At 35.4% G+C, this 18,909-nt stretch overlaps 1 protein-coding gene across 14 annotated transcripts in view; it reads left to right on the plus strand.

Moving 5' to 3' along the window:
- Positions 1-99: 99 nt before the first annotated feature.
- Positions 100-18,909, plus strand: part of rgs7a (regulator of G protein signaling 7a) — a 99,907-nt gene continuing 81,097 nt past the window's right edge. For 2 of the 14 annotated variants that reach the window (XM_087288931.1, XM_087288922.1), the window contains exons 1-5: positions 100-206; positions 1,808-2,018; positions 3,264-3,395; positions 3,873-4,090; positions 4,778-4,900. In XM_087288931.1, the coding sequence (XP_087145057.1) occupies positions 4,823-4,900 (78 nt within the window). In that variant the 5' untranslated portion in view covers positions 100-206; positions 1,808-2,018; positions 3,264-3,395; positions 3,873-4,090; positions 4,778-4,822. 14 annotated transcript variants of the gene reach the window in all.

Below are 18,909 nucleotides of genomic sequence, written 5' to 3' on the forward strand. Positions count from 1 at the left end.
ATGTTTGATTGATGGCTCAACTGGCCACTGATTGGATGGAGCTGCTGGTTTGTCCCGCCTTCTTCATTTACTGATTGGATCACAGAGTGAGTCAGCGCCAAACAGGGTCACAGGGCGGAGCAGCTCATCGGTGCACGCTTGAGTTGCAGCAGGGTGTTTGTGTACTTGGATGGATAAAAATGAAATGATAAATGAGTTTGTGGCAGGTAATTTGTAAACTTTTTGTATATGAATATGTAAAATGCTTTTTGGCTTGATTAAAGATAGATACGTTCATGTTTTTATTAGTATTATTTTTAAATGAACGTACTGTCGTCTGTCTGGTATAGAATGAGTTGGGTTCATTGTTTTCGGTCATTTTGCAGAAAGACTAGTACTAATTGTAAATGTGCACTAGGTCAATTACTTCAAAGTACTATGTAAAAGCAAAAATAAATAAACAAACGCCATGTTAATTGACTGGAACTGTGCTACAGGTAATCTCCAATTAAAAGTCTGTGAGCTTGACAGACATTCACTGGGTCATTTAGTTTTTTTTTTTGTTTGTTTGTTTCTGCAGGTTTTACCAAGTTAATATTAAGACTTTTAAATACATTTTAAGGCCATTTTGAATCGAATTTTACATTCATAAAGGGTAAAAGGCTAAGGATTTTTTCAAATGGTCCAGATGGAAAATATTTTTAGTTGCTCTAAGCAAAAAATATAATTTAATACATTAATTAATACAATAATAAATTAATAATAAAAATAAAATATTTTAGATATTTCTTAGCAAAATATTTTTAATTGTGTAAAAACAGACAAGCTATACTTGTATCTGTACACTTTTTTTCCGATTTAAACTATCTTCAAAATAAATAAAAAAAAGAAAAAATGTTTTAAAAGTTTTACAACAGTCTGTCCAGGTTGATGTCCTCAGCAGTAAATACATGGAACACTTTTAAACAAATGTTATTGTAAGGAAAATAATTAAACCATCATAATAAATAGTTAATAATTACTTTTTTAAAATAAAAAGTTTAAAGTTTTATCGAGATGGATTGTTGCTGATTGTATGGGTTTTGGTCAGATTGGGTAGCAACACATGAAAAAAATAAAATAACAGACTTGTTTAAAAAAGATTTATGACCTACAACACAATATTTCAGTAAATTGAAGACTTTTTAAGGCCTATTATGATTTTGGGATTTAAGACATTTTAAGACCCTTACGGAAACCCTGTGAGGAGAATCAAATATCGTTTAAAGTGGCAATAATATAGGCAATTTTTCAGTTGTGTAGCGGACATTTTAAAAGTGGAGGACAGCTAAATGAGATTAAAAAAAATTACGTTCATATAATTATTAAACACCTTTTTCTAAATGGTCTGTCTCTAAAAGTGAGGGGGGCGTATCTCCCCAGCCCCCCGGTTGCTACGCCCCTGTTATTTATAAACACTCACCAAACATTTTTGTTTATTCTTCTTGCTTGTTTCAGTTTTGATCAATTTTTCCTTTAGATCTGACTGAAAAACTGAAAAAAAAAAAAAATAAATCAAATGGGGGCTAATAATTCTGACTTCAACTGTTTATCACAAAAAAATTATGTTAATATTGACCACATGGAAAGGAGATTTTTTTGACATTTTAAAGTATATACTTGATTATGTAGTACTCATTCATATATTATTATTGTTCTCATTTTATGTACAACATCTGGGCAAATGTTTGATTAAGAATGTAGAAATATAATAAATATTATATATAATATAGCTTGTATATTGAACATTACTGTATGATGACTTTAAAAAACTCTAAATAAATTTCAGATCATACATGATGTTGTGCAACAGGAGATTCACATCAATCCAGCAAATCTGAGGAACTGTGTGATGCAATCATGTCAGTATGGACCAAAAACTGATGAATTGCTTGCAGTATCTTATTAAATCTGTGCTACAAAGTATCAAGGCAGTTCTGAAGGCAAAAGGGATCAAAACCGAAACAAGCAAGAAGATACAAAACATGCAAAAATGTTTGGTGAGGGTTTTACAAATAACCTATATTTATTATTATTGTAAAAAAAAACACTTTTTAAAAAAATAATTATTGCATGCCCTACATAAAATATAAATAAATAAAATGCTAAATGTACATTGTACTTTCAAGCTTGCAACTTTTTCACCAGGCTGTTTTTCAAGTTGCACATTCCTAATTGGTCATCCAAAAGATGAAAAACTATTACTGTATTTTGCTAATTTGATGTACTGTATATTTTCATATTCCACAGCCAAATGATCTATGCTTTCATGTTGTTAACAGGAAATTCTGACCCTACTATCAGTTGTTGGTAAAATCAAGAATTATTATACCACACAACAGACATTTTTAAAACCTTCTGTTGTCTGAATTTTGGTGAGACTGCATTTTGTAGGCTAAATTTGCTGGTTTAAGGTGACAAGAATGTTACCAGTTTGCTTTTCTGCTGCTGTAGCTCATCTGCTTCAATGTTTGACATGTTCCGCATTAAAAGATGCTCTTCTTCACACCTTGAGTTTATAAGTGGCTATATGAGTCACTGTTGCATTCTTTTCATCTTCAACCTTTTCCTGTAGTATCAACAATGCATTTTCGCCATATAACTGTTGCTTCCTGAAAATTTTTGTTTAAAAAAATTCACCGTAAACTTTAGAGATGCTGTACATGAAAATTTCAGTATCTGCTGATTTTGTTTTCTGAAATACCAGTGCTTCTTCACTGCGTCACTGAAATCACATTTTTGTCCCATTCTGATGATTGGCTTTGCTGGATTGTCTTGACCATGTGCTTAAATACCATCGTGTGATTGGCTGATTAGCTATTTATATTAATAAGCAATTGAAATGGTATGAAAGTGGCCAGTTTGTGTAATGAATGCAGCGATGTAGAACAAAGTAGCTGTAATAAGAACATTGCTATGCATTGCTAAACTAGGTACAGCAGCGGTCCTGAGAATAGAGATGAAAAATAGATGGATTCTTGAATGAATTTATGAATACTGGTTTTAGAGAACACCCTTAAGGAAATATGATTTCACCCAGTCTCAAAGTAAGATGGGATTATTTTAAGAACATTCAGTGGCCTACTATGCATATCACCTGCAGCATTGTGTGTGTTATGGTACTTCAAGTGTGTAAGATAACTTCATTCAAGGAAGCTAAATCTAAGAGGCATTTTACCCTCACATTAAAATAGCCAAAGTGCAGGCTAAATCTCAGTTTCTCTGCTTGTTTTTGTCATTGACAGCTATTACATTTATACCATTTGCCATTGGAAAGAAGTGGGCAACTAGAAGAAAAGTGCTTATCTGCTTATTCATCACATGGGTACAATGCAGGATCCTTCTTTCCCCAAGAAAGTGTCAAATCATTTTATTGGGTGAGCAGCCATCAATCTTATTGGGTCAGTGCCATCCTGGCCTTTATATAGCCCTGTCATTGTTCCAAGAAGCATGCACAATGCAATGAGAATAAGAATAGCTTACACAATTATATGGTGTTTTTGTTAAAGTGTGACTTTTGATTTAACTACCGAGTAATATTAACTAATTCCATGTACTTACTAAATTATTAGGTTACAATGAAGGTTTGGTTTGTGGTTAGTTGCATTTAATTATGCATACTTTACCGTAATTAAAATAGGAAGTACATGAAACTTGTAAAAAGTACACGCTTAAAATAAAGTGTCACTTAATAATAATAATAATAATAATAATAATAATAATAATAATAATATTATTATTATTATTAATAAATATTATTATGCATTTAAATTATTATTATTCAAAGAACGTTAGAATAATAAAACAAAAACAAAAATACCGAAAAGAAAAGCACTCCCTCCTCTTTTGTATAGGCTCCAGGATTGGTTCAAGGTTGGATGCGCGTGCCCTTGTCGCTGGCGCGTGCCCCGTCCTTCAGCAGAAACCCTGCGCGCGATAACGCGTCAGCATCAAGCAAAGGATCACTAATATTTCCAATGAATGATACGTCTGATAGCTGACGAACTGCACAAGCTTGATCCACTCTTGGATCGCGGATTCATTCATCAGGAGGAGACGGGGCGTGTTTGAGGTAAAAGTGAAGAGAAGTGATGCTTTGTGATTTGTGTTGTGCATTTTATCGGTGATGCCAGGTTTCTGGGGACTCGAGCAGGGGCTGCAGTTCCGCCTGAGGAGCTGTCTGTGGTTCTGAAAGCATCGGGTGCCTCTGCAAGTCTGCATGTTGGGTTACGCGAAAATTAGCTTCATGCTCCCTTGTCTTTGTAGCGAGATAAGAAAGCGAATCTCGCTTTGACAAACCATAAAGCGTTCGCATGCATGACATACGGATGCAGCACGAGGTGGAACAGTGTTTGCATTTAATTGGCTGTCCCACAGAGCTTACAAACCTGAGAAGTGTCTGATCTGTGATCCGCTGTCATTAGATTTGCAGCGTTTACTTGATAATCGTTTTCATTTTAACCTTGAGAGGAACATCCTCAAACAGCAGCTGGCAAAAGCTGTTAAGACGGCCAAATATAATTGCAGTCCATACGATATTCGTGCATTTTGGATTCTACTAAAACACCATGTTAATCATGGTTGCAATGGGAAAAGACACAGTCAGGTTGATATTATCACCAAGACGTAGGCAGTTGATCTTCATCTCTGCAATGCTGTAGCATTTGCTGTAGCATCATGCAAGTTTTGATGTTTTAATCAACCTAATGTGCCATTTATTTATTTTTTCATTTATATTATATTTTTCTCTCCACATCAGGTGTATATATCCACTGGAGTAGCTGTTTTGCAGAGGTTTTAAACCATGGCAAAGAACAACAGCCTCCATCCAAACAGCAATGGAGAGACGGACGACTCACCAAACATGCTGGTGTACAGAAAGGTATGTTTACTCTGTATAATTATCAGGATTGCTGTTTCATAAAAGTTACTGTCTTTCTTACTGAACAGTTAACACCGTTTTCAATGAAAGCATGTATTTTGGAGATGTATGGATGCATTGTAGATGACACCAAGGAAGTTGTCAGATTTATTGTGGAAAGTCAGTGTCTGTATGAATACAAATGTTTAGATCTTGGCTACAAAAGCTATTAAACACATTAACCAGAAATAAAGAAGAATGTGTCTGCCAACACATTGATCTTTTGCCATGACACTTCCCATAAGTGGCTATGAAGGGGAAAATTGTCACAGTGGGAAGCTAATAATAGCATATCAATTTAATGAAAGGCCATTTAAAGGGCCTACTGGATATAAAGACAATTCAGAAACCCTTGTCATTAATGACACTTATTGCTTGTGCTCATAAATGTGAGATGAGAGACTGAGTCTGGTTCAGTCCCAAATATACTGTACACTCACGGCAAAAGTTTTATATGTTGTTCTTTCATTGTCAGTATTAAGAAGGTCGGAATACCAGTGTTGTACTCATGTCGAGCATTCATATGCTGTCCACAATGCTCAGAGGGACATTTATTTAGAGGAATATGTGAATATCTGTTGTGTTCTTTCCCCTCAGTAACAAAATAAACACAAGAAAAATGACAGCAGTGCGAAAACACCAGATAAGAAAGCATTGGATCCTAATATGAAGAATATATTTGCAAAAACTGCAATTTAGTGACATCTTGTTTTAAAATGAAATTGTTAAAATCACACTGTTATGATAGTTTGATTCAAATGTACAGAGGGATTTGTGATTTAAGTAGCCCTTCAAAACTTTCACAGAAATTTACTGTAAAGCGTTCTTTAAAAAATCTCAACGGTTACATTCGGTAGCCATAGATATTCGATTTGATGATGTGTCACAGTTGTCTAATGTTGACACATTTAAATATCTAGATCTTTGGCTTGATACTGAACTGTCCTTTAAACCCCATATTGATTTTATAATTAAAAAGTCATATCAGTGTTTAGGTTTTTTTATCACTCTATTAATTGTTTTTCCTTTCAAGTTAGAAAAAAAATAATATAATATTGATATATTGCTATTTATTTAAAACCTTTAAATACTGTCTTCAAATCTCTATGCAGGTTTGTTTTAAGGTATAAAACTCCTCATTGCATATTTTACGAATCTTTTGGTTTGCTTTAAAGGAAGTTCCGCGGACAATATTATTGGTATTTGTTTCTTTTAAAATGTGTTTTTTTTTTTTAGTTTCCTTTCTTATTTAAAGCATTTTTGTTCCGTTTACCTCCTCATATTCTCTTCGACATGTGCAACAGAATTACTTTTTTGTTCTAAAAATTATAATAGAAAATGCCTGTAGATCTTTTTAATACAAATATCCTTTTGACTGGGACAATCTTCCTTCTTCTTTTAGATCAATTAAGACATTCAGTCCTTTTAGTTTTTTCAGGACTAATTTATCTTCTTTTTTCGAAACAACAATAAATGTTATTGATTTTTGTTCCAGTTTAAATTTGTATTATTTATTTGTATATCAAGTTGTACTTTCGATTTTTTTTTCGGTTTGCTTAGGCTTTAGACTGTGGGAAGTGTTTCAGGGGAAGTGTGCTGCTTTTTTGTTTGTTTGTTTTGTTAGCAGTATGTATTTGATGACATGATGTACTCTGTTTGATTTATGTATTTTTAGGGACCGCTTGAAAATGAGATGGTTCATCTTAAGGGGCTATCTTATCTAATATATTCAATTTGGCTAAGAAATATGTAAAACAACAAGTAGGTTACACAAATTTGCTTGTACAATTAAACCGTTGAAATCAAGCTTCATTTTGCTGTTGATTTTAATGCATTACAGTGTGCTTTTATTGTGTAAAGCGGTGTAGATACTTATACACACTTTTTGTTGGGAGTAGATACTACTTTTGGCTATTTTTATAATGAGTTCCACTTAAGGTAATTGGCTATAGAAATAAACTCTGCAGAGGAGAGGTGGACTCTCAAACTTTTTTCAACATTTTGTCTTCTCCATCTTTCTGATGCTTGGTAATTTGCTCATCACTGTTTGAGTCGAAGTCATTTGTGTTGCTGATTGGGAACTAAAGTCTGTCATTGTGGCCGAGAGCCGCTAATATTACCGCTCGCCCTGTGGAGACTCAGAAAAGAAACATGAATTTTTCACGAAGCCATTATCACATAATTTAAAGACTTGTGTGGCAAATTACAGTTTCAATCATGGTCAGTTGTAGTGTCATTAATTATGAGCCTGCTTAAATGTGCTGTGTTGATGAATCCTGTATCTGTGATGAATTCATCATTCTGCTTTTTATGCTGATTTTAGGAATAGGCTGTGCATTGAACATTCATAATACATCGCTGATGCTTTTGTCTAGAGATATACAGTATCAGATTAATCGGCATTTGTTAAAGTCTCAGTAGCTTCTGAGATTTAAGTGTTTTTATGAATACAGCTCAAGTAGTCTGTTTTATTAAGAATATCTAAAGCCCAATGTATTTGTTTTTTACAGTAAGTGTTAACAAGGATCTACTTACACGGTGATGAGGGAATAAATGATATCCACTACTCTACTGTAAATGAGTGCATCTGCATTTTTATTGGTAGTAGGGAAAAGGTGCAGTGAATGTTTCTTTCTAGTGCACATGCAAAGAAACACAAGTTTACTATGTAAGTAAAACTGCACACAAGGCTATGTCTACGTTCATTCTGATTCAATGCTGTTTCATTTCAAAACGTTCTCCTCCCTCCACAATAGCAAATGTCAGAAAAATAAAATCACAATACTGTGCAGGCATAAATGTAATAAAAGATGACTGAGATGAAACGATAGACCAAAAATAATACATTTCTTGCACTGCTCCTCTGGCATGATAATAATGCAGGACAAGATGGCCAAAAAAAAAAGTCATATTTGTTTGTGCTTTGGCCAGATTGCATATGTTATGTGTCTCAATATTTTCTTCAATTTTATATTGAGTTTTACATCTTTTATTTTTATTTTTATTTTTTACACAGCACCCAATGTTGTCTAATGAAACAGAGTTTATTTTAAGGGCTATGAAAATAAATTCAACCAGGTAGTCAATACATTACAAGCAAATGAATCAAATGGTGTTCCAACAATGAATATAATCTATTCCTTCATTCATTCATTTTTTTTTCGGCTTAGTCCCTAAGCCATTAATCAGCGGTCGCCACAGCAGAATGGAAACCCGGATGCCCTTTCAACTGTGACTCACTGGGAAACACCCATACACTCTTATCACACAAACACTATGGACAGTTTAGCTTATTCGATTCACCTATTGCACTCGTGGGGGAAACCGGAGCACCCAAAGGAAACCCATGCGAACACAGGGAGAACATGCAAACTCCACATAGAAACGCCATCTGGCCCAGCTGATGCTTGATCCAGTGACCTTCTTGCTGTGAGGCGATCGTGCTACCCACTGCACCACCTTACCTTACTTATTTTTTAATAAAAAAGAAACACTTGGAAGAGTGTAGCTGTTAATTCCCGAAGCCAAGACAAAGAAAAGTACAAAGAATACCATACTAACAAAAGATTAGTATCTAAAAATAAAATAAATAATATCTTATTGAATTGAATATCTCATTGCAGCATTCATTCATTCATTTTCCTTCAGCTTAGTCTCTGATTTATCAGAATTTGCCACAGCGGAATGAACTGACATATATTCTGGTATATGTTTTATGCAGCGAATGCCCTTCCAGCTGCAACCTATTACTGGGAAACACCCATACACAATATTATTCACACACACATATACACAATGGCCATGTGATGAATGTTTTTGGATTATGGGGGAAACCGAAGCACCCGGAGGAAACCCATGCCAACACAGGGAGAACATTACAACTCCACACAGAAACACCACTGGCCCAGCTGGGACTGGAACCAGTGAGCTTCTTGCTGTGAGGCGACAGTAACCACTGAGTCAACGTTTACAGTTATTGACACCACAAAATTACATATTAATTAAAAATTCTGCATATGTCATATTTATTGTTATTTATTTACATTTAGGGGGCGATGTGGTGGTGCAGTAGGTAGTGCTGTCGCCTCACAGCAAGAAGGTCGCTGGTTCGAGCCTCATCTGAGTCAGTTGGCATGTCTGTGTGGAGTTTGCATGTTCTCCCCGTGTTCGCGTGGGTTTCATCTGGGTGCTCCAGGTTCCCCCACAGTCCAAAGATATGCAATACCGGTGAATTTGGTAAGCTAAAGGGTCTATAGTGTATGAGTGTGTATGGACGTTTCTCAGTGATGGATTGCAGCTGGAGGGGCAGCCGCGGCGTAAAACATATGCTGGATAAGTTGGTGGTTCATTCCACTGTGGCGACCCCGGATAAAAAAAGGGACTAAGCCGAAAAGAAAATGAATGAATGAATTTACATTTAGTTGTGCTGTGAAAGTGAATAGCTTTTTATAAACATATCTGTGCATTTTGCATTTAATGACTAAACATGCATGTTTCAGAAATAATTGTCAAAAGTTAAAATAATATAGCACTGTATATTACCACTGTATAAGTGTTACAGTAGGCAAAAATATGGAAAAAAAATAAGCAATTTTAAATGAATTGAGATTATGGATGGGGGCGGTATGACTAATTATCTATTTCATGGCATGAGTCACTTGATTTCATGGCAATGATATATTTCATGATGTATTTATATAAATAGGTAGTTATTTCAGAAAACCAACAAAAATGGTTACATAAATAAGCTGAAATACTTTTTTTCCTATTTATTAAATAATTATTTTCCTTTTATGAAGACTTGTTAAACATATTAGGGATGCACAGTATTGGATTTGTGCTTATATTTATCAATTTCTTTTTAACTGAGCTGATGCCAATATCTTTTTTTTGTTTGTGTGTTTTTGAGAAGGGTTATTTTACAGATTAATTAAAAGAGTCGTATTTGAGATTTGTATTCCCTTAAGTGTTAGCTTCTTGCAATAAATTAACATCACACTTTAGATTTTATACCTCCAATTGATCTTTGATCCTAGAACTAAGATTTTATAGTTTTTATTAGTATAACACACCAACTAGTGCTGCACGATATTGAAAAAATCTGACATTGCAATGTTTTATTTTTCTGCGATAAATATCGCAACATGAATAGTTTCACAAGAAGCACTGATTTGTTTTCTGGGGAGTCTAACAGTATTCACGTACAGAAATTTTATCACAATGCAAAAAATATTTTGCTTTGTTTTGTTTCTAGTTCAAATATCAAAAGATTCTTAGAGCAAGTAAAAATATTTTGTTTTCAACATGTGAAGTAATAATTCACATTTCGGAGTTTTCCTTAAACAAGCAAAATTATCTGCCAGTGGAGTAAGCAAAATAATCTTGTTTTTATTTGCCTTGAAAAGTAGATATCTGGACTAAAAACAAGAAACTAATTACTATTTTTTTCTTAAATAGTGTAAATTCCGTATAAATACAGTGATAAATTACAATTCTGTAACTCCTGCCCACACCGTGATATCTATGCTAAAATGATATATTGTGCAGCTCTAATACCAACCCTTAAATACATTTTCTCATGTGTTAATAATCAATTCTTTTTTCATATATTTCATATATTCTAACCAATAAATCAAACAAGACTAAATATTTTGTGACATATCTACATGTTATTTGGGTATTTTTCTTTCATTTTCCTAGCTTGTGAATCGTCGTGTTACTGAGGGGACACTAGGACCTGGCGGAGGCTGTTAGTCGCCAGAGGCTGTAGCGCTACACCATAGATATTTACATTAGATGTCGCCTACGCTATTGTTGTCTATTGGAAGGAATGTGTCAATAGAGCTGCAATTTTAGTACAGGGTAGCGCTCCTTTTAAAATGAATGTGGAACCAAGGTGCAGTGAAGGACTGGCCATCCAGAGCCAGAGATATATGATCATGAATTTTCCCGGTGTTTAGTAAGCAAACATTTTTTTAAATTACGAAAATAATAATTTTACATGACTTTTCTACATGGATGGATAAGTGATAACACGGGCATCCTGTAAAAGAGCATGTGTTTGTGTGAATGGAAATGTATAATCCTACCTCCCTGTTAACTTTGATCTAATCTATGTCCTGAAACACACCCCCTCTCCCGCGTTCACTTCTCATTCTAACTCATTCTAACGGAGGAAGCGATTTGTTTGTGAACTACTCATTCACTTAGCTAGTGGATGCTACTTTGCCCTATGGTCAGTGCAGTAAGTGACTGTATTATTATCAATACTTGCTCAGCACAAATGTTTGTAACATACAAAAACGCAAAAAACGACCACAGTGCTTAAGTCCAGCATCTTCACATTGGCTTTATCTTGACTAGCATACCTGCCAACATAAAAATACGGGAGTTTTCCAGGAGACAGAACAAACGGGAGATGGGTCTGAAATACGAGAGACTCCCAGGAAAAACGTAAGTGTTGGCAGGTATGTTGACTTGTGCAGTTCATTGACATTTTTCCTGAGAGCACTGTACAAATGTGACAGAGCTATTGACGCATGCTCAGGGTCCGTATGCGATATCTAGTGGATTAGATCTATGGCGCTACACTACTGACTGTTTAACTTACAGAAGGATATTGTACACAGAGTTATTCTGTACTCATATTTGCAAGTCTGTAATCAAAAAGATCTAAATCACAGATAATAGCTCACCTCAGGTTGCAGACCTGATATTTTTAGTACTCCAGTCATCAAAGGCATCTTTCTCAAGGTGTTTTTATAAACAGAATTTTTCCAGCTTTCGTTTAAATAAAAAAATCTCTGTCCACAAGAAAACGCAAAACCCCTGTTATATATGTTATGGGCATGCCGAACCAACAGGTGGTGATAATGACACTTATCAAACTAGGAATTTAGTATATTTCGCGAGTGAATTGCATTCTATCTTGTAATCTCACACGGCCTTTCTCTGTTAGTATGTGTACTTACACATTGTCTTATATATGTTTTGTTGTGTACACCCCTGACATTTTGACTCTTTTTGTATTGTTCTAAATGTTGTTCTTTATGCATTAATAAAAAAAAATATATATAAATAAATAAAAAAAGAGTAAATTGCGTTCTAGTCACTGCAGGGGCTAACATGCCAACCAGCTAAACCTTGACTTAACCTAGTGACTTTGCAACCCAAACTCCAGTTTAATCATGACTCGCGTTTCCTCTGTCCTGGATCAGCTTGCCTTGCTGTCTCTTCTGAGCATGTTCAATTTCACTCTGTTCCCTCAGGTGCGACTGAAATATGTTGTCAGAACATGACAGTCAGATATAGTTTGCAGAAAGTGAATCACTCATCTATCAGAGGCTCCGGTATTCTCCTGACTTTTTCTTCTTCCTTTTCTCAGTTCATTTTTTTTTTCACCCTTCAGTTGATTTTCACATTTCCTTCATGCCGCTTCACTCCTTTTAGGTGCTGTGCTGTGGCGGTGCTCTGCAGTCAGAGATACTGTGGCTCTTCCCTTCACATCACAACACATTAACTCTCCCAATTCACAACTAATAACTACTGGCCAGCTGCTTATCAAAAGCTTTTCTAACTGATCTTAAAGAGCTGAATAGGTTTATGAAGAACCTTAGGAAGAGCAGATCACTTTTCCTGAACATCATAACAACCATAAATGGATTATAAAATGGCTATATTCAATTTAAAACAGAATGTGAAATAATCATAAAAAATATATATTTATATATTACACATATTCTCACCGGTCAGTTTATTAGGTACACCTTTCCAACTGCTCGTTAACACAAATTTTTATCAGCCAATTATATGGCAGCAACTCAATGCATTTAGGTATGTAAACATGGTCAAGACGATCTGCTGCAGTTCAAACCGAGCATTAGAATGGGGAAGAAAGGTGATTGAAGTGACTTTGAATGTAGCATGGTTGTTGGTGCCAGATGGGCTGGTCTGAGTATTTCAGAAACTGCTGATCTACCAGCATTTTCACGCACAACCATCTCTAGGGTTTAAAGAGAATGGCCTGAAAAAGAGAAAATATCCAGTGAGTGACAGTTCTGTGGGCGCAAATGCCTTGTTGATGGCTGAGGTCAGAGGAGAATAGCCAGACTAGCTTGAGCTGATAAAAAGCCAACAGTAACTCAAATAACCACTCGTTACAACTGAGATATGTAGAAGAGCATCTCTGAATGCAAAACACGTTCAACCTTGCGGCGGATGGGCTACAGCAACAGAAGACCACACCGGGTGCCACTCCTGACAGCTAAGAACAGGAAACTGAGGCTACAATTCACACAGGCTCACCTAAATTAGATAATAAAAGATTGGAAAAATGTTGCCTGGTCTGATGAGTCTCGATTTCTGCTGCAACATTCAGATGGTAGGGTCAGAATTTGGCATCAATAACAAGAAAGCATGGATCCATCCTGCCTTGTATCAACAGTTCAGGCTGGGGGTGTAATGGTGTGGGGGATGTTTCCTTGGCAAACTTTGGGTTCATTGAGTATCGTGTCAACTCCATACCTGAGTATTGTTGCTGACCATGTCCATCCCTTCATGACCACAGTGTACCCATCTTCTGATGGCTACATCCAGCAGGATAACGTGCCATGTCATAAAACAATAATCATCTCAGACTGGTTTCTTGAACATGACAATGAGTTCACTGTACTCAAATGGCCCACACAATCACCAGAACTCAATCCAATAGAGCACCTTTGGGATGTGGTGGAATGGGATATCTTGCATCATGGATGTGCAGCCGACAAATATGCATCAATTGCGTGATGCTATCATGTCAATATGGACTAAAATCTCTGAGGAATATTTGCAGTACCTTGTTGAATCTATGCCATGAAGGATTAAGGCAGTTCTGAAGGCAAAAAGGGGTCCAACCCAGTACTAGTAAGGTGTACCTAATAAAGTGGCCGGTGAGCATATTTACAGTTTACAGGCAAAATTATTAGCCCTGCTGTGAAATATTTATTATTTTTTAAATTATTATTTCTTAAGTGATATTTGATGTAGCATGGTAATTTTCACAGTATGTCTGATATTTTTTCTTCTGAAAAAAGTCTTTTTTTATTATTTTGGCTGAAATGAAAGCAGTTTTTTCAAGCCATTTTAGGGTGAATATTATTATCCCCCCTTAAGCATTTTTTTGCACTTTTTGCTGAATACTAGTATCTTGAAAAATATCTAGTAAAATATGTACTGTCATCATGGCAAAGATAAAATAAATAATTAGAAATTAGTTATAAAAACTATTATGTTTAGAAATGTATTGAAAAAAAAACAGAACTTGGGGAAAAATATAAGAATTAAAATGTAAAAGGAAGGCTAATAATTCTGACTTCAACTATATATTATTTATATATATTCTAAATATTTATCAATTTTGCTTGTGTGTGTGTGTGTGTGTGTGTGTGTGTGATGTAGAGTATTTGCTTATTATTTATTTATCTATCAGTAATGGTCCCTTTTTGCTATGCGGTCCATAAAAAGAGTAAAACATGACATGATAAAAGTAGTACACTTGTGTAAATAAACACAAACAATTAAAATAACAGTAAATGAATAAATTACATGCATAAAAATTGTTAATTGAATATGAACAATTGAGAAGATAGGATATGGTATAAGTGTTACGGCAGAAGTGGTGCATACATTTGTTCCAATTCAGTATGAACAGATGAAACTTCCAGGCTTGGGTGCCTACCCATAAGTCTGCATTACCAAAGAAAACTGAGAAAAATAATGACAATTTGGTGTAAAATTGGCCTGGAAATGTTAAATCATTAAGTGCATCCTGTGTGAAAAGAGTGGGCACTTGCAATCATGGGAAAATAATCAGCTGCTGTTGTGTACATGCGGTTAAACCAAAACTCAATGACTTTTAAATCTACTTGAATAGTTCTTTGGATGATGGTAAATTCTCATGAGTCATCTACATTTGGTCTGAAGTGTAGCATATTATCTGGTAAGATGCCTGTAAAGTGACTTTAAGTTATTCAGATCACATTTTAAATATGAATACTATTAAAATAGTTTGCAGTGCAATGCACAGCATGAGCCATCAGCATTATAGTAGTAAATGTCACTGGACTTAAAACCGAGCCTTTGAGGGGGTTCTTTCTAAACCTGTAATACTTTACGATTTATATGTAAATTGATGAAAGAATTAGCACTGCAAACTTGAGGGAAGAAACATTGACACTCTCTAATTTATGCACTTAGACTTAAAGTTTTGCTCTCGCACATCTCCAAACACCTCTTTGCTAACATCCAACATGATGGCTTAATGAAATAAAGATCCTACTGTGTAGACGATGGCTGTTTTACCTCCCTTGGTGTGTTGTAGTATAGATCTGTACATTTTTGAGCTCTACTGCTCGGATCTTACTGTGAGGAAGACAGGCAGGTTGTGAAAGAGATGGATATAAAGTCAGAGAGGGGGAAGACCGAATACTAAATCAGGAAGTGTACCTCGATTCTGTTACATGAGTCCAGAGGTGTTGGAGAATTAGATGAGTCACATATCCCTGATGTACTGCCTTCAGCTTCTCAACCACACGCTTCTACTGGCAAAGCTGCTGTTTTCATTGTGTACAGCCTGACTGTACTGCTAAAGTGTGGAAACTGAATAACGCTGGCTTTGTTGACCAACAGATTGTGCAGATTACAAAAAACTGAAAATAGACATTACAGACATTTAAATAGACATTTAAATTATTTTTTACATGTGCATACAGTTATTACTTTTCACATTAAACTTTGCAAACATTGTAAAGCAAGAAGGTTGCTGGTTCGAGTCCAGTTGTTATTTCTGTGTGGAGTTTGCATGTTCTTCCCGTGCTCGCGTGGGTTTCCTCCACGTGCTCCAGTTTTCCTCACAGTCCAAAGACACGCGCCATAGGTGAATTGGGTAAGCAAAATTGGCCGTAGTATGAGTGTGTTTGTGAATGCGAGAGTATATGCTGTTTCCCAGCAGTGGGTTGTGGCTGGAAAGGCATCTACTGCATAAAACATGTGCTGTAATAGTTGGCGGATCATTCCACTGTGGTGACCCCTGATAAATAAGGAACTAAACCGAAGGAAAATGAATTTATTAATAAATATTATTTTATGGTGTACACTGTAGGTCAGATTTTAGGTTCAGAATATTTTTTGAAAGAAATGATAAAAGAAGAAAGCATTAAAATTCATGAAATGTGGCAGGGAACAATTTCCTGGTGTTATAACTCATTTTAGTTTCAGCTGTTCTTTTAAAGTTGCTATTCATCAAAGATTTAAAGAAAAGAAAAAATGTATCATGGCGTCCTTGGCAATGACATTTTAGTATCTCTTCATTTAGTAGTTTTTAAAGTGTTTTATTTTGTAAAAAATGTTGTAATACTCAGATTAAAAAACAAAATAAAAAAGAAAAATTTTCCTATCCACTAACTGATATAAATTAAGCTTGTATATGTGTATTTTTAGTCTGTGTACATGTGTGTACATTTTTTTATTCATACATTCATTTTCTTTTCGGCTTAGTCCCTTTATTAATCTGGGGTCGCCACAACAGAATGAACCGCCAACTTATCCAGCATATGTTTTACACAGCGGATGCCCTTCCAGCTGCAACCCATCACTGAGAAACATCCACACACACTCATTTACACTCATACTGTACATTACGGATAATTTAGCCTACCTAATTCACCTATACCACATGTCTTTGGACTTGTGGGGGAAATCGGAGCATACGGAGAAAACCCACGCCAACAGAGGGAGAAAATGCAAACTCCACACAGAAACACCAACTGACCCAGCCGTAGCTCGAACCAGCGACCTTCTTGCTGTGATGCGAAATTGCTACCCACTGCACCACCATGCAGCCCCTATATTTTTTTTCATGTTTATTAAATTGTTTAAAAAATGTTAGTTACTGTAAATATATTACCAATGGCTACTAACCTTAAACAAATCTTATCAACCCCATCACTTTTGCTTTTAAATTGATTATATATATATATATATAAATAAAAAAACAAGTCATGAAGATTCAAAAAGTTACAGTTTAGCTCACATACACAAATAAAGCTTACAGGTGCACATGTACATGCATGGGAGTTCAGTAGGTCTGGAAAATTAATAGAATGGACCCTTTTCACAAACCTGTTATGAGGCGTTTAACGGTCATAAGCATCATAAATCCTTGAGAGTTTTTAAGATTTAGATAAAAAAAAATCATACAACATTATTATGTATTTATTTACGAATGTATTATATCATCTTTGCCTCAAATTACAAAAAACGAATTAAAGCTTGTGCGAAGCATTTTTAATGAAGTGTCTATGGGGCAGATAGTAAATTTGACGTTATGCTCTTCTCTGGCTGCCGTTATCAGTTTTACACTATTTCTTTTTATTTTTATGAAAGTCTTTATAACGTCATCATGGAGTTTTTATTATTATTATTTGAGCAAATAAGATTGTAAAAAAAAAAAGTATTTGTTGTATTTTCTCGTTCACTGTGCTATAGGTTTTCCCAACTATGACGACATCCGCTACTGAGAAACCGGAAAATGTGAAAAGGGTCTGTTGAAGTATTAATAATAAGTGTAAAACCTTCAAAAAATCAACAATGACTTTCTTAAATAAATCCTCTTATCAGGATAGGAGTAATATCAAAATCAACATATGCCAGGAAAGGTTCCCAAATTTTAAGAAAAACTTTTATCATGTACAATACAGGTCAGATAATCTAACGACACATATTCAAGAATAGTTCGGGGCCATATCCTAACAGAGTCTTATCTGAGATCCAGTGTAAAAGTATACATTTTCTTGCATTAAAAATAATAAAATTGAAAAGCTTAATTATGTACTTATCAGATGTTACAGGAGGGGACATTACTAACAGATAGGATGCTGGATCTTGACCTACAGAAACACCCAAAACTTTACTCACTTCTTCAGAAACCCCCAACCAGAACCTCTTTATTTTGTTACAAAACCACAAACAGTGGTTAAGGTTACCCATTTCTGTCTTGCAGTTGAGACAGTTACATAATATCTTGACTTGAATAAAACAGATAACTTAGTTGTTACCACATAAATATATTTTTTTTCCACAACAGATTGACTATTAGGTTTAATTACACAATGCACATTTACATTTTACTACTTTTTTACATGTTACTCATTAGCAATGACATTTCTAAAATCACAACAACATTTATATTGTCTAAAATGCTCAAGGAACAAGCAATGTCTGAAGTACAGAGTCTATTCAGAATTGTTTGAGGATACAATAGCTGTCAGTACTGCTCCGAACATCTAAATTAGCTATTTTTTTCTTTATTTTTCAAGGACAGAACAGCTGACAAGCCCTCCTCGACACTGAAATGCATAGTCTCACACCCAGGCAAATGCATAGGGTCATAAATGTAAATACAAACGCATGCATACATCCTCCAGAGCTCCTACGGCTCTTGAGCTTTTGTTTATAGCTCGAGGGCAGCATAAATTTCTCGCATTTAAAAGAATCTCCGCAAATGCGGTTCTCTCCTGAAAGCGCTTTCAAATTTCCAGCCACCACACTGTGTTGGAAATGCTCAGTCACACAAACTGCTGCTGGTGCATCTAAAAAATCTCTTTTCGCTGATGGAGACACCAATCTGTTCCAACATGACCATCTCCACTTCTGCCTGCTTCTCATGCATAATTCATATCCAGACCAGCATGGCTGTTTTTTTTTTCATCACCCTACGCTGAGTGACTACAGTATCTCGGCCAAACGCTGCACAGAAACAGCTCCGTTTTTTTCTCTCAGTAGGCTTGACTCAATCGAGTGTTGAATGGCTTGTCTTTTCTAATCCTCTCTTCTCGATTTGAGGAATGCACATCCTTCATTGGTGGTCCGTGACCCTGAGTGGATTGCCATCGGTGCTAGACTATTATATGACTCATCTGAACGCTCTTCTG

The sequence above is a fragment of the Danio rerio genome, chromosome 17 (genome assembly GCF_052040795.2).
Source record: "Danio rerio strain M-AB ecotype USA chromosome 17, GRCz13ab, whole genome shotgun sequence".
NCBI classification, from domain to species: domain Eukaryota; kingdom Metazoa; phylum Chordata; class Actinopteri; order Cypriniformes; family Danionidae; genus Danio; species Danio rerio.